At 40.5% G+C, this 16316-nt stretch overlaps 1 protein-coding gene across 3 annotated transcripts in view; it reads right to left on the bottom strand.

The window, feature by feature from the left end:
• The window catches only part of COPZ1 (COPI coat complex subunit zeta 1), a 156286-nt gene that overhangs the window by 105986 nt on the left and 33984 nt on the right, over positions 1-16316 (bottom strand). For 2 of the 3 annotated variants that reach the window (XM_069231012.1, XM_069231011.1), the window contains exon 2: positions 2041-2145. The exons of the other annotated variant lie outside the window; for it this stretch is intronic. In XM_069231012.1, the coding sequence (XP_069087113.1) occupies positions 2041-2145 (105 nt within the window). The remainder of the gene's footprint in view (positions 1-2040; positions 2146-16316) is intronic. 3 annotated transcript variants of the gene reach the window in all.

Here is a 16316-nt window from a genome sequence, read left to right as displayed (position 1 = left end):
AATTCACTGCCATCAACACTGAACTATTCTTCTGCCACTCACATCCCATTAAACAACCTTCTACCCCACGAAGCTTCCCATTAATTCACTCATAACAGAAAGCCTCAATTGTTTTAAGTCCAGATCCTAAAATATTTCTCTCAGCCAAGGAAAAAGTGAACGTAGATTCCAGTCTTAAAGCATAAGGAGAAGATTCCATGTATGAACCTCACACTGCAAATTACTAAAGCAATCAAGATAAGCACACTAATTAGCAAACGCTGTGGTCGATTCAAAGCAATAATTAAATTGGATTTTTTTAGACTGTGGAGAAAGAAAGGGAGACAGCATCTCTCCTACGCAGAGTTATCACTTAAGACCATCAACTGAACCCTAAGAACGGTTGACACTCTCTCAAATTAAGTTTGGCACTTTGTGCCCACAAACCCCCAGCATAGCATATTACATAGTGGAAAACTTTAAAAATAATTTGCTGCAAAGGTCATAAGAATTTTATATGACCAATTATGCTTGCGTACAGATTTCGAAGCTTAAGCCATTGCACAGCCATTTGTTTCCCAGAGATAGATATGTAGACAATAGTGCACTTCATTACTAAAGTTCAAACAAAGAAATCCGAACAACAGACTAGCAGATTACTCTGCAGTTTCTTAAAGCTGTGCTCTGATCCTCATCTGCAAACCTATGACCAAGACCCTATCATTGGGTGGCCATAGGATCGGTGTGACATGCAGGATCGTTTAAAAGAAATTTAGGCATACCTTGCTGCATATTAGTGGCCAATAAAAATCTATGATGCTGGTCAGTTCCATCCACACAAAGACACATTTTTCTCGATCATAATCTAATTATCAATTCATCTTTATTCGGGTACTAAAGTATCCATAAAAGTAAAAAAAAAAAAACTTACATTAAAAAAATTAACACATATAAAATTAAACAGTAAAACATTAGCATGTACAAAACTACTAAAAAGGCAAAGTTTAAAAACCAGATTAAGACAACAACGGATAAGAAAAACAAGAACACCACAATCACAAAAAACAATCTAATCTGTATTCTTCGAGGTGCGAGCTCCGACAGCAATTTTCAAGAAAGGACCTCGGTGGGCAATGGACTCTACGTCATTAATTGAGAGCTGTTAACTAAATGCTTCTCTAGAATTAGTGATACTGCATTCTATAAATACGGGGCATAAAATAAGCTTAGTGTACATTTGATAAAAGCCACAAAAAGAATAAAAAGTGCAAAGCTGACTGGCCTGAGCTCCTATTGCATGGACAAGGTCAGGAGTAAAGGTTTGCTTGAAAATCTAGGAGGAAGCAAAGCAGATATTTAACAGTATCAGCCTAAAATCGAAACAATAGGGTTCGCTCCCACTGGCCCGATGTTATGGAGAGGTACCCAGTGATTTTGCCAACAGTTCTATTATTCAAAAAGGCTGCCACACTAGTCTTCTTAGTCTCAATGGTAAGCCTGTCCCCGTAGTATGATTTATATAGAGCTAGCTATAACTGTTTTTTGGTAATTGAGTCGTTCCTCCTCAGGAGAGTTCACTATTGAAGTTCAAACAAAGAAATCCTTGAAATCGGAACAATAGACTAGAAGATTACGCTGCTGCGTCATAGCTGCAATCCTATGACCAAGACCCAATCATTACGTGGCCATAGTATCAGTGTGGAATGCAGGATCATTAAAAAAAAAAAAAAAAATGAAGGCATACCCTGCTGCATGTTAGTGGCCAATAAAAAGCTATGATGTTGGTCAGTTCAATCCACACAAACACACATTTTTCTCAATCACAATCTAATTATCAGAAAACAAGCAGCACGCATTGTCCCTTTGGCTGCCGAGATGCCATGGGTTGGGTTAAGCCCAGTAAGATTCCCACTAAATGTCATTAAAAATGACAAAAACACTGTTAGCGAAGTGGACCCAATAACTGTTGATTACAACTGAACAAAGCTTAAGATGAAGTCCATGACCATTAATGGGTTAATTTCCGTGTGCACAAGAAACGTGGCATCAAAAAAGACTCACTGGCAACACGCAAGGCCTCGCACTTGGCTCCGCAAGTTGTGAAAGTCCTACAACTCTGCTGTCGCTGCCTTGCTTTCTCACAGTCCCCGGCCCGGATTGCCTTTTCTGTGTGTAGGAGTAAATGGACCATTAATGTTGTTTGGACAGCCATCAGCCAACCAAATTGAAAACATAGGTGGAAAGGGAGTTACAACTTCTGAAGGACAATCAGGGAATGACAGAAAAATTAGAGCAAATACAAATATGCTTCCTAGATTAGCAAGCATACTCAACACGCATAAAACATGATAATCTGGTGATAGACTCTGGGCAATTACTTTGAATCTTCTGGCTCGCTGTTGGTAGCTTAATACTGATACGTTCCTCTACTCATACTTTCCGATCGAAGTCAAGCATGAAATACCAAAAATTCACAGAAAGTAGAAGTATGTGACTAAGCAGAGCATCGACCACCAACGTAAGTAAACATGAAACTGGAACGCAATCTGCAGCTATTTAATACAAAAAAAATTATATGCAACAGGCCATCAGTGACAAAGGACACCAAGTTAGCATAGCAGGGAAGTGCACATTACTCACCTTAGCAACTTCAGTACATAGTCCAAGCACCCCCACATTCTCTACAAAGGGGCATCCTTCTCAGCAGTAGATAACACAGCACATATGTAAGCATAACACTTACACAAATAACCTGCTTGCACCGATAACTCACTCCCCACATACCCACCCAGCATTGTCTGTTTAACGGAGTTACTATGGAGACTTACTTCAACACCCAGTCCCTTTCTTCCTAAAGCAAATGTATATTCCCAAGTAATTAGAAACCGTGTGCAATTGCAGTGACTGTAGCCAGAATGCACTTAATCATAAAAACTGCACTACACATCACCACTTGCCAAAATCAGTCTTGGCGTAGGTGCCAATGGCTAAAGGACAATGAAGCTTCAAGTGTGGCCTAAAAGGATATTCTATAGATAGATGAAGGTGGTGAATTTCGGTAAAATCATAGACTATCCTGGCCCCAACCGCATGAATGATACCTCAAAGAGGGAAGAGTGCTGGATCATTAATGGAATTTTACTCATGAGAAATAAGCCTCATCATCGAAAAGCAATCAAACAGAAGAAAGATTAATCCATTGGAGATCATTTCAGACCCCACTACTGACTAGATAATATCTGAGGAAAAACAAGTCACGAGAAGTGGAAGCCTCAAAAGAAACTGTAACTTTGCAGTCAATTCCTCACGCAGATCTGTAAAAACGGTCTCTCTAGTCCTTCTAGCAAAGGAGACAAATTTAAAGAAACTTTCCCAAGCTGTGAAGCAGAAATGTCCTAGATGTGTAGACTCTGACAACGCCCAAGGTACAGGAAGGAGGTATGTCAGTGGTTGTCAGAAAAGGAGATTCAGCCATTCAGACTTCTGTGTTCAACACTGTACGTCTGTTCCACAAAGTGTGATAAAGGCTCAAGCAGAGGTGATGCAAAAAAAAAAAAAAAAAAAACTCTCTCAATCTGTCCTTTTAGGCAGAGAAAAGAGGACTGAAGAAAGACAATGGGCACAGCACAAAAAAACACTTATTGAGTGCTCGTGGGGCTAAGATCCCTCGATCTGTCAATAAAAGAGCTGGCGATTTAAAAAAAGAAAAAAAAAAAAATTATAATCCGAGTTTAAAAAGAAAGGGAGAAGGAAGTTGCCAATGATCAAATCGGAAAGGCAAATAATTAAGACTGTCAATTTACAGAACTGAGTTTATTCCGTGTGATTACTAGAACACTTTTTGTTCTGACACCTGCAACTTCACATCGCAGAAAAACACTAGCCCGTTCAAACATTTTGTATACTATGTTCCAATCGCTCTATTAGTAAACCTTGGAACAAGGGACACATGGAAATCTATGCAGGAATCTGTTAAGGCACCGGACAAGTGATCAACACAAGCAAAGTTTTTTTTTTTTTTTTTTTTTTTTTTTACGGCAAGAGTACAAAAAAATGTAACACAAAGGAGGAGAAGTGGCACTCAATGTCTCCACGTTATTGTACAATAATAATAATAACTATAGTGGTATACAGTTTATCTTTACTGCCAGGCTCCTTTCTTGAAATCTACACCTGCAGATACAATCCTGCAAGGCAGTCCCTCCTTCCTCGATGAGCACAGCTTGGTTGTCCTGAAATAACAGTGGTTAGGCGTGCATTCTTATAATGAGCTCCCATTCCTTGTAGGAGGAAGGCTCACTCGCAGTCCCTACAGCATCCCATTCCACTGGTTCCAGAGTACCCAGCTGCTTTAGGTGGGACGTGGGCTCTCATTACGAGTGGCCTATTAATTCCGACGGATCCACCAATGTAGGTTTGCACGCCAATAAGAGGTAAAATTTCACCAACTTTAAGAAAATAAATATTTACGGGTGGAATACTTGAGAAGAACGCGTGGAAATACGAACATAAAGTCTGAATTCTGGAGGTTATTACCCAAAAACTCATGGTCCCATTACTTCTTGCCGTCCGAATGCCGGGACCACCGGTAACAGATTATCAGTAGTGGGGAAATAACAAGGGCGAATGCGGGCCTCTCATTAGGAGGGGTATAGCGCCGTGCACCTGAACGTTAGACGTCTGTCATTACTTCTTTGTTAGCATCATTTCGTTCTTGATCCTCGTCAACTCAAGGTGCGTATTAAGTGCTCTATCCATGCTGGAACCAATTCCTAGTTTTCAGTGTAATCACCAGCGACACTAACACCTGCCAACGTTGGTATTATTTTTCATCCAATGCGAGTACCATCTTAGTTACCTTTTAAAAGGTCAATAGTTGTAGGCCTCACTAGATCGGTCTAGCGCGTTTATCCTGTTCCTAAATATGCTTCTTCTACATAATTTCCACTACAAATGTTATAGATTCTTTATTTTGTGTACCCTCCACCTTAGTTGTTCTGTATGACCAAATGTCTCCGTTATCTTATTCATAGCCTCCTTATAAGGTTCCACCTTACCTCCGCTTCCCTGAAAGATCTTGTCCTGTTTTCAAACGTCATTATTGTTTTCCTGCAGTCGCACCTGCTGCAGTGTTATAGTAGACCACTGCCGAATGCCACCTCAGACAGGAAGGGGTGCAGAGTCCTGACAACTATCAATGATATCTTAATGGAATACCCCAGATGGGCTGACGCAGGGCACACTGGATTCCTGAATACATGCTTAATCTAGAAACAGATGATCAAAACAATGACCTAAGTGGGCCTGTGAGTAAGACGCCTCAATTCGGTTCTTGACCAAATGAAAAAATAAACCCTTTTAGGTCGAGTATACAAGATTTATTTTCACTAAAAAAGGTAGGCGAGCCAACAAACTCAGAAAGAGCCGAGTCAGAGCCGTGCCAAGGCTCATCAAGTAAAATAGGATGAAGTCTCTTCAAAATTCAACAAAGTGTATTTCTTTAACATGTGGAAGCTCTAACATTAATGATACATTAGATTACTGCACTGAGAAGTATTTATTATAAGTGATAGTTTTGTACAACCGGTAGTCGAAACTCACATATTTGAAAGTTCTTTCCTACACGATAATGAAGAAAAAAAAGTTATTGGGAAATTACATTTTTGCTTAAGATTACACGATTTATGCGGAGAAGCCACGATTTATCCAGGTTTTCTTGTTTCACTTTGTTCAAATCAGCCAGAAATGCGTATTTACTTGTCTTCCCTGGAGGGAGGAAAGGAGACAGAAACCACATGAAAGCTAGGATGTTATGGTTTTGAGGTTCCAAAAGGATCTCGAGGTTAGCCAGAGCCAGGCTTCAGGCTGGAGCTTTCAGTGGCTCACCCACCTCTAATCACCAGTACACTAAAATATGTACATATAGTGCACAAGGGGTCAGCCCCTTGTTCTTGATTGGATGTTTTTCTGGTCTAGCTCATTGTTGTGCTTCTTATTCAATGGTTTCCCTCTCTGTACTTCGTTTGTCTTAGCATCTGGAGCATTTCTTCTTTAATGTGTTGTGAATGGATGACTTGTGTCCTTCCACTGCCTGTATGTAGGGAAATATGTTTTCCTTCTCCCGCGTTCCTTGGGAGCACATCTGATTTCTTGCGCTCTCCCACGTGTGTCACTTCCTCTCATATACCCGCCTCACAGCATATTCCAAATTGTTTCCTCCTCCCGATCTTTTCTATCGCTTCTCTCGCAACTCTCAACATTTTTGTTTGCATTTTTTTCCTTCACTCTGTTTGCCTCACACGTCTGTGGTTCCCCCAGGCTTTCTAATAACACTGCATTGCTGTCCACAAATTGGCTTCCACCTCTCAGTCACAGTATTTGTGTGCTTTGAAAAAACAAAATGCTGTCTTGGCATTTTGGAAGGCCAGTAGCTGCAATGTGCTATCAGAGCTCCTTTTCAAACGTGAAATGTGTTTTTTTTTTTTTAAACTTAAGATTGGATTTCCACTATCGGGAACACAAAAAAAATAAAAATGGCAACCAGCTCATGCCATACGCATGCACGTCATCTCAGTAGGCCACCACAGCATAATAATCACATGCACGCATATATATCGCATTTTTGCGATGCCAATGCTGCACATCATTGGCAAAAGCACTGTCAAAGCCAACTGGCAATCAAAGGGTGACAGAAACCTGCTGGTTTTGCCTATGCTTCCTTTAGAATTGCATCATCTCAATAAAACAACAAGGTTTGTTTTACAGCACTGATTCTATTACAGAAAACTCTGCAAAAAATAGTGTTGCACAAAATAGATTAAGCCTTCATCCTTCTTGCCTTTCTCTGCCTCATTCCTTATTTATGCGCAGCAACACGTTGTTGTGACACATATGGAGTGCCGGTTGATGTTTCCCAAATAGGCTATACTACAAACCCAAACTCCATCAAATAAAAACAAGTGGAGTTAACCATGTACTTAAAGATAAGTGTGTGGAAACTTGATTCTCTCTTACATAGCTTCTTCACTACATGAATATCTGTAGCAATACTTCTGCTGCATCACTTTAGGAGCACCCATGCTAACATACTACAATACCAAATAGCTTCCCGCATATGCTACATTGTTAGCTAAGCTTCTCCGATGAGTAGCTCGTGAGCTACTGGTAGCTCTCCAACTATCTGGAACTAGCTCCGATGTGTGCAGCCCAGCCTACTAAATTAGCAGCTTCTTTTTGGTTTAATGAATGTGTGTTGACCAAAATAAAAAGTATGCATTCAAAACTCAACTGTGTGTGTTTTTAGAACTCATCTGATATTTGGAGAAAAATGGTTGAATTTGCAATTCGACCATTCAAACAATTGAGTTGGGTGATAATTGTGTCATCTCAACACCAAGAACCTCTATGGTGAACTTACACTTTACCAATATACGTTAAGTTATGTTATCTTTAAGGGTGATATTTGAGGGATGCATTTGGCAGGATTGGGAAACCTATTATTATGACCTTTGTCCCAGGGACACACAGCTGCAGGGCTGTTATGGATTATCCATCTAGCGGGATTCCACATTGATAAAGCCTTTTTTATTTTATATTAGTGCTGGCAACCCTGCCTAAGGCACTGAAGTGATCACTGCCGATAATTTGATATGGGGTGGCCGCTAATGTAATGTAGTCTGATGTGGTCCCTGTTACAACACTAATAACATTAGTAGCTCGGGATGATTTTCATTGAACATAGGTAGCTTTAATTACAGAAAAGGTTAGAGAGCCACGTTTTAAACTCACATTGAACTAGCTATGCACAACAAGCTAAGAAGACACTTATTTTGGACATAAGGAAGCACTTCAGGGCCTCGAGAGAGGTGTCTGGGGCACTAAGGACAAAGCAACAATCCAAAATAAACCTAATGGAAGCCACTTCTTCCATTTAAATGGCAAAGAAAGAGCAGAAAAACAAAATACTATATTAATAAACCTACATGCGATGCCACCTGAATGTTGTTATATAACAATCATAGTGCTTTTAAAACATATCAAGCAATTGAAGCATTTCCAACAGTAACAAGTCTTACCTGTGCGAGAGTAATTGGCTTTGTCAATTTTCTGCTGTCCAGCATGGCAGAAAGTAAAAAAAAACAACAAAAAAAAACAACTCCCCCCCCAAAAAAAAACGCTATGACTCCTTCTGCGCTAGCTGTCTCATAGCTTACTTCCAGCCACATTGCACAGCAGCTGTGCTGTTGTCCAACATGGCTTGAAAACATTGACAATGGCAATTGCTCACTCACATGTCAATGCTTTTTCATTCTGCTGGAACAGGAGAGGGCAAGCAACAATGTGGGAGACTAAGACAGCATGCAACAGTGCAGGACCAGGATAGTGGGAGCAGTGCAAGCAACAAGAGGGAACGCAACAACGGGAGTGGGAGGGAGTAAGCAACGCGCCGCAGCGGAGGCAGATTTTATTATTATTATTTTTTTAAAGATGGGGGGCATGGACAACACTGGCAGAGGATGGAGAATTGGGGGGCAAGTGACATGACGGACTGCGGGAGGAGGACAGGAAGGAAGGAACACAATGGAGAGTGGGACGCGGCAAATAAAGTGATGGACAGTGGAAAGAGGTTGGAAGAGGCAAGCAAAATGGCAGGCAGCAGGAGGGCAGGAGTGGCAAGCAACACAACAGGCATTGCAAACATATGCAACCTTATGGACTGCTTCCCCAACAAGTAAAAAGTAGTTTCAAAAGTGCAAGCAGGGTAAGGACACCCGGTAAGGAAACATTAGTTGGGCCTTGATCAAGGGGAGGGCGAAACACAAGAAGAGGAAGTGAAGCAGTCACAAGCTGACTAAAGAAATGAAAGCAAAAAAAAAAAAAAAAAAAAAAAGCAAATGAGAGTGACAATGAAACTAAACAGCGGTAATCAAAGGATTAGCTCTCAAACCCCTGCAAGTAACAAAATGTCTTGCATGCACAGTCTCAGGCAAGACATAAAAAGTTAATTATATTACTAGCGACATCCTGCTTCGTAAACTAGAATTAGGTTGATAAAATGTAGACTTGTTTCAGAACCTCTGCAGTTTGTTCCATTCATCCATCAACTATTATAAAGGCACAAATTCACGTTAATAATCTACTCCATTCTGTCATTCAAGATGTTCCTTTTAGATCTGTTGTGATGGTAAACCCCATCTTCACTCAGCTAAAAGTGGCAGATGGTAACTTGGTCCACTTCTAGCATGAATATTGCTGCCACATGATGGGGAAGTATTCTCACTTAAAAAAAAAAAAAAAAAAAAAAAAACATTTACAACAATTTTTTAAAGATTGAAAACGTCCCGGCACTCTTCCAACTTAGTCCAAAAGACATTTGCATTTTCCCAATTGTCTCTGCTCAAAGCAATGGCATACATGTATTTAAGCCATACATACAACAATGCCAAGTATATCACAGATCCAGACCCACTGTGAAGCAAAGCCAAATTCTTAAAGTAAGAAATTGAAGGCTGACTGAACAGACACTATTCAAGGGAAAATAAACCTGCTAACAAGAAATGTGTACATCGTCGGCGTTTTCGTTGCAATTCTTTTTGCAGGCTTGGGATGTAAGAAAAATAGTCTAATTTTGCAGATAAAAAAATCGACACCTTTGTTTATCAACAAGTCATTTGCTTTGAAAATAATTTTTCAGTAGTTGTTATTCAAACATAACTAAGACAGAAATGTTTACTCGACAAATGGCCTTTAGATGGCCTACATCCTAGCAGATGACAACAATAACTTACTGTGGCACTCAATTACAACTAAAGTGAATCAGGCTAGGCGTGGTCATAATGGAAACGCTCAAAACCGACATGGTTAAAGGGCTTCAACAACAAACAAACAAACAAAAAGTAAAGCTGCACCAAACTGCGGAAAATGCAAGACTGACCATATAATGTTGCAGTTTGAGGTTCTCACACGCTTTGAAATAACAGACCAGCTTTTCTTGTGACAGGGTTCTGGCTGAAGGTGCGGACTCCAACGCTCCATTTATATTACTCGATGTCATCAATGTCATGCTTCTCACACAGGTGAGGCGGTGCACACACTGTCCGCTCTGCCAGCCGCTGCCAAGCTCTCGAGACAAAGTTCTGTGATGCACTGACTTCAAGCAATCACAGTCTAAGTGTATAACAGAACTTCACCTCAAGCGCTGCTCTGCCGATATGTTGGTGCTTCATGAGGGGAACAGGCCGGATTAGAGGTCCTCGGACTCAGTCATCACCTGGAGCTCCGTCTCTCAGGACTACTGCAAGGCAATTCATGAATATCCATTGTAGTCCTCGTTCTTCACCCAATCTCTCTACATTTTGAAATTAAAGTTTTCTGTGATAAATCGGTGTTCTGAAAAAGGTTGATGGCTCGAGACCGTTGTTTACTAAAACCCATGGCGATACAAAACCACTGAAGCAATTGACTGACTGGAATAAGATATTAGTGTCCCACTAACGTTTTCGGGGGAGGGGCACAGAGAGAGGGGATGTTAGGACGATTTAATATCATGGCACTTACAACTTATGTGGGGGTTTTGAGCTGATTTGTGGATGAATTAGTATGTTTAGGTATGAGTGGTGGAATTTTTTTAATGGTCAATCTTTTTTTAGCAATGTTGTACAGCACAGCAGGTGCTGTGCAACCTGGCTGGAAAAAACAAAACCGGACGCTGCACGCGATGAACGAGTCGTACCACTTTTCTGTTTTTTGTTTTTTTTTCTACTTTTAGCTACCAGACACTGCAGTCAGTGGCAAAAAAGTAAGGTGTGATGTGAATTGAATATTATATGCTCAAAGAGGCAACCTACCTCATCTAGGAAGATTAAGAGAATAGGGTAATGACGATTCTTGGCCTCTTTCCTCAGTATGGAAACTATCTGGAGAAGTCACTCCAGCGTGGTTAACCTGACAATCATCAGTTCCAAACAGCCACAAGTGTACACTTTTAACGAATTAAAAAAGTATATTTATATATTTACACTGAGGAGGGCTTCTTTTTCCTTTTAGCAAATGTCACTTAAGAAGATAGTCTCTAAAAAACTCGAGCATATCCTATGGCTACAAATCATAGCCATGATATACCATGGGTGGAAATGCAGGGAGGATTGCAAAAGCAGCATCAACTATTGACACGAAATCAGACTTCAAACTGAGTTAGAGTCATATCCTGGATAAACACTGCTGTATATGAGAAAGTAGATTGCAGATCCAAACATAACATGTATAGTCAACAGCCGCACAATTTTCACCAGGTGACAATGCTACATAATAGAGCTTTGTTTGTCAAACTAACAATGTAAATAATCATCCGTTGTATGAAAGATGCTAAACAAACAGATTTAGTCTTTAGACCACACAAAATCATATGGAAGAAAGTAAAGGATGTGTGTAAGAAATTCACAAGTGATGATGGTTGGCTGTGGAAAAAATGTTTTATGTTTTTCATAAAATCCTTTGTTATTCAGGTTTCGTAGTTCTGGTATTTAAGGGCTCACTAGAGAACGGTATAACTGGTTTTGCATTGAAAAGAGTGAGATAATTTCACAATCTATTAGAATTATACAACCTTTCACTAAAACATAAATGCTGATCCTATGGGACCCCCTCTGGGGCATCTCCTATAGCAGGGTTAATGACTAGGAGTACAGTTCACTTTTCCGATAAATATGTACAAAACTGAAAGAGGTGGACAGAGTAGACGACGACATGGGGAGGGGGGGTAGAGCGGAAATAGAGTGACAGTACAGTATGCAGCAATATGAATTGAACATTAATAAATTATAAGTATCAGAAATACAATCAGTGATCAATTTTCTCTGCGATGCAGACACGAGGCATCCTGTATGTTACCAGATTTTACAATGAAAAACAGGCCTAGTGTTTTCACAACCAGCTACCCTCCAGTGAATTTCTGTCCATTCTTTTCCAGATTTAACGTGTTTTTGTACATGCTGTGAAAACTAATGTTTTTTTGCTTAAGATATATATTTTTTTGCAAACGTTGGTGTGTATATCCCTTAGGTAGAGAGGTATGGATTCACTAGGATGAATGGCCAGATGCATGGACATGAGGACTACATTTTGAGGATGTAAGAGAACAACAACTTATCTGCATTTTTGAGACTGCTAAAATCAAACTTTGGTTTCAGCATGCCTAGCAGCAGGGACGGAATCAATCTCAAGGGACTCTACAGACAATCACTCCTAGGCAACTGAGTGACTGGAAACCACCTCCTTTTCAACCATGTATGTCAGGACCACCTCCACTCTGCAGGCAACTAAAACTGCTTCACTTTCAGTAGTACAAAGAAAATATGTGGTTGGAACCAGTAGGTGGCATTTTCCTAATGTTAGAACAGCTCCAAACATAATCCGACTTCTAAGTGAAAAGATTAAGAGGTGCAGTCTGTGCACTCTTATAAGAAAAAGTCTGCACCCTGCCTTTTCTTTCCAGCTGTGAATTAGCTAAAGCCTACAAGGCACTTGGCATTCTGTGTAACTGTTACGACATATCTACACGAGTCACTCAAGGCCTGCGTGCTGTCTCCTACTAAGAACTTCATATAGTGTGAAGCAATAGAATTGGAACAAAAATATAGTTCCCCACTAAAGTTTTCTGCATAGGGGCACGGTTCATTGTCATCATGACATCTACCTTTATGTGGGTTTTTAAAGCTGGTTTGTGTTTGAAAGACTACTTTAGGGTGAAAGTGAGTCTTTCATCTGGGTTTTTGTAACTGATGAGAAGGTGACTTGGTCACCTGTGGGGTGCTGGATTATGTGCTTATAGTGATGTAACTGTGTAAAACAAATATTTGTACTGGTTTATATATCATATTATAAACATTAAATGATTGTGGAAACAATTATTCTAACAAGTTTATTTGTAATTTTTGACTATAAGAATTTTCTTGGTGCTTCATTATAATTAATCATTACCATCATCTGTGCATTTGATGCTCTAAAGGAATACCTAGAATGCTAGGCAGGTTGCTGTTTTCCTGCTCTGGTGGGTTGACACATGCTTGCAAAAGTTTCACTCTCTATGTGGGTGATGACATGCCTGCAAGAAGCTCCACTGTGCCTGTGGATTTTGACCTCCCTGCACGAACCACCTCCTACTTGTTGCTTAAGAGCTGCCTGACTGAGGTTCACCCCACTTGCAGCTCATGACACCCAGGGCAGCGGCCTCACTTTGCTAATGAGTGTGACCCACCTGCATTACCTGAACGCTGCCTGTGGATTATGACATTGCTGCAGGAATCTAAGTGTTATGATCTCCCACCTTGAATGAGCTTCACATTACCTGCAGGTTCTGACATACCTGCAAGTGTGTCAACTTGCCTGTGGGTATTGACCCACCGTCGGATGAGGAACTCTGCCTGTGCTTTAGCACCTTTTTGCATTAGCCTTCCTTTTCTTTGAGTATTGACTTCTGTATATGATTGTCATCAAACAACCAAGCAATACGAACTACCCGCATGAACATCACTTAGCCCATGTGTTATGACTACATGTATAATCCATCCCTTGCCTTTGGTTTACGGCCTATTTAATGAATTCAACATGCCTGCAAAAGCTTTACTCAGTTCAGATAATAGCCTGCCTGCAAAACTCTCACAATGCCTGTGATTCCAGCTGCTGTAATTTATTAGCTATCTCAAACATCTATTGAGAAAAGCAGCGCATTGTGGCCTACGTATCCACCACATCCTTAAAAATTAACATTTCAGCAGTTAATATCAGATAAATAAACGAAGTGTGATTTGTCCAATGACCGTTGCATTAATTCAGAATTTGGAACTGGATTCCTCATTTTTCCTCACAGCATTACAATGGAAATGGCATGTTTATATAAACATGATCATTAATGCAGACTTCAATAACTTCACTGTGTTTGTCCAGTGTCCACACCTGTGGACACCTGCACAGTTACTGCACACAAGTCCATCTGACTTACGCTTTTTAAGGGGGCATTTTTATATAGCCATGCACCATTTCCTCAACGTTAGTTGACTATTGCACACCTGCTAGGAGACACTGCAGAACACTGATGCACCTGTGAGTAACGGCTCCCCAAAAGACATACTATTATGGGATGGGACGCGGTGTGCCTTCTGCAAACTGTTCTCAAATTTAGACTGCTGCCTAACCAAGTCAGACCTGCCACTCCATTTGCCCCTAATTAATCCTGCTCCAAATTTCGTTAAATTTCACATACGAATTGAAAAAAATAACAGCCAATTAAAAAAAAGATATGGTTTCTGCACAGTACGTTAATTTGTTTCATATAACACACAATTGCTTTTTTTTGGGCGATTATCAAGTACCGTTAAAGACAATGAAAGACTTGAAAAAGAACAACATTTGAAACAGCTTCGTGGAGGCAAGATTATTTCCAACTTCACGCAAAAATCAAGGTGACTGTTTCGATACTGTTCATAGTTGGAAGCACGATGAAATAGTCTCTATTGTCAAATCTGACCTTCTGAATTAGAAGAAACACCAACTGTCTCTCTCTGTGGAAATCTTCAACATAATCACCAACGTTTTCATAAAAGCCTGGCAGCCAGCGAGGTTCTTTGATCTTGTGTTTTTACCCCAGCCTACAAGTATTCTTCACATTTCTGTATCGTTGCACTAAAAAGGGCAGCATACACGAGAACAGACAATACAGTAACAACTTAATGTACCAGTAACCTAACCAGTCCTTTTTAACATACAATATTATTTGAAGGATTTAGAAGGTTTCTTCTCCCACAGAATGAGAAACTGATATTTACCAATCACCACACCAAACTTACGTCATAAGGGCAGGTATCTTGATTTGAACCAGCATAGTGACAAAAGCCCGAGACTACGATATTTATACGTCAAAAGATTATGATTTCACGCATTAGGACCTCAACAGTATTTCCATGTTAGACTTTATTTCAGAAAGGACAGGGTCAGCGCCAATGGTCATAAAATATACCACCTCAGTTTTTTCTCTCTGATATGCGCTTCAAAGAATGCACATAGAAATTAAATAGAAAGGAGAACGAGGTGGCCCCCAATTATGTGCCTCACATATAAACAGTTGAGCTAGTCAAACGTGCTAATTTCAGGAAAGCACACCTAAGCTAAGTTCTCTTCTGCAACTGCAATGTAGCCAATGACCTCAAACCTAAACTTCATTTTCTGCAACAAATACAAAACGCTGTGGGCAAGCTGCAGTATAGCCCACAGGTGGTGGGACAACATATTGCCTTTGCTTTACTACCTGCGTTTAGGTGTCACTCTTCAAATAATGCCTCACATTCGTGTCATGTTTTCTTAGTCTACGTATGTTCCATTTCCCACGAGATCCTAGTCAGCCACCCAATTAAAGGTCGAACACCACAAGCTTACAACCAGCTCTGGATCAGTTGAAAGTCTTTCATGTTCACACAAGCCTTACACACAGAAAGCCCCTAAACACCTAGCTACCCAAGCGCAGCCACAATCAACACCATCACAAAAAGGCTAACTGTGCACCTGATGCATAGGCCTGATGTTTACAGTGCCTTCCCTTCTGACTCAAACGCGTTACCAACTCAGACCAAAGAAGCTCTTTTTATGCATTCCCAAAACTATCTTTAATATTACACCTTTTTTCACAGACGGTCAAGCCCTCAGAGCAGTGAGGCTTTTTAACCCTTTTTTTTTTTTTTTTTTTTTACAAATACACCCTCAAGACTACAACTGACAAAACAACCCTGATAACACCAAACCCCACATTTCAAGCTGCTAGACAGCAACCCAACTTTTCAAACTGCTAGACAGCAACCACGCCTTTGCTCAAACCAGTGGTGAGCCCCATCCGCGTAGGGTGCTCTAATGCAGGATCATTTTTCTATAATCAACAGTGGACTTTCGGGCAGAAGAGGCAGCGGATGACCCCCAAGAGAAAGCCTTTCAAAGCAGCACAAGGTCCTGTAAAGATGAAAAACAACCACTAATACAAATTATGAACAATAATAAGAGTTTTTATGAGCCAATCTGAAAACATCAGCCTCCTATCCCATCGCTCAATGGCTTTTTATTTTATTTTCGCTTTCATTCGCTCCGCAGTAAGGCGCCAGAGGAGTGAATCGAGCCATAAATCCCTTCCGAGGGTTAAGTTCATGCAAAGGTCTGCCGCCAGCCGCCGACCGTTAAACCAGGACATTAAGAGTTACGGCGAGATTTATCCGGCTACTTTAATTTGACGCCCCAATAAATTAAGATTGGAATCAATTAAGCAGGCCCATCATAACCCGAACGGGAACTACGCTAGA

Source organism: Pleurodeles waltl, chromosome 4_2 (genome assembly GCF_031143425.1).
Source record: "Pleurodeles waltl isolate 20211129_DDA chromosome 4_2, aPleWal1.hap1.20221129, whole genome shotgun sequence".
In the NCBI taxonomy this organism is placed as follows: domain Eukaryota; kingdom Metazoa; phylum Chordata; class Amphibia; order Caudata; family Salamandridae; genus Pleurodeles; species Pleurodeles waltl.
The sequence above is the reverse complement of the archived record's forward strand: the minus strand, read 5'-3'. Positions and strand labels throughout refer to the sequence as shown.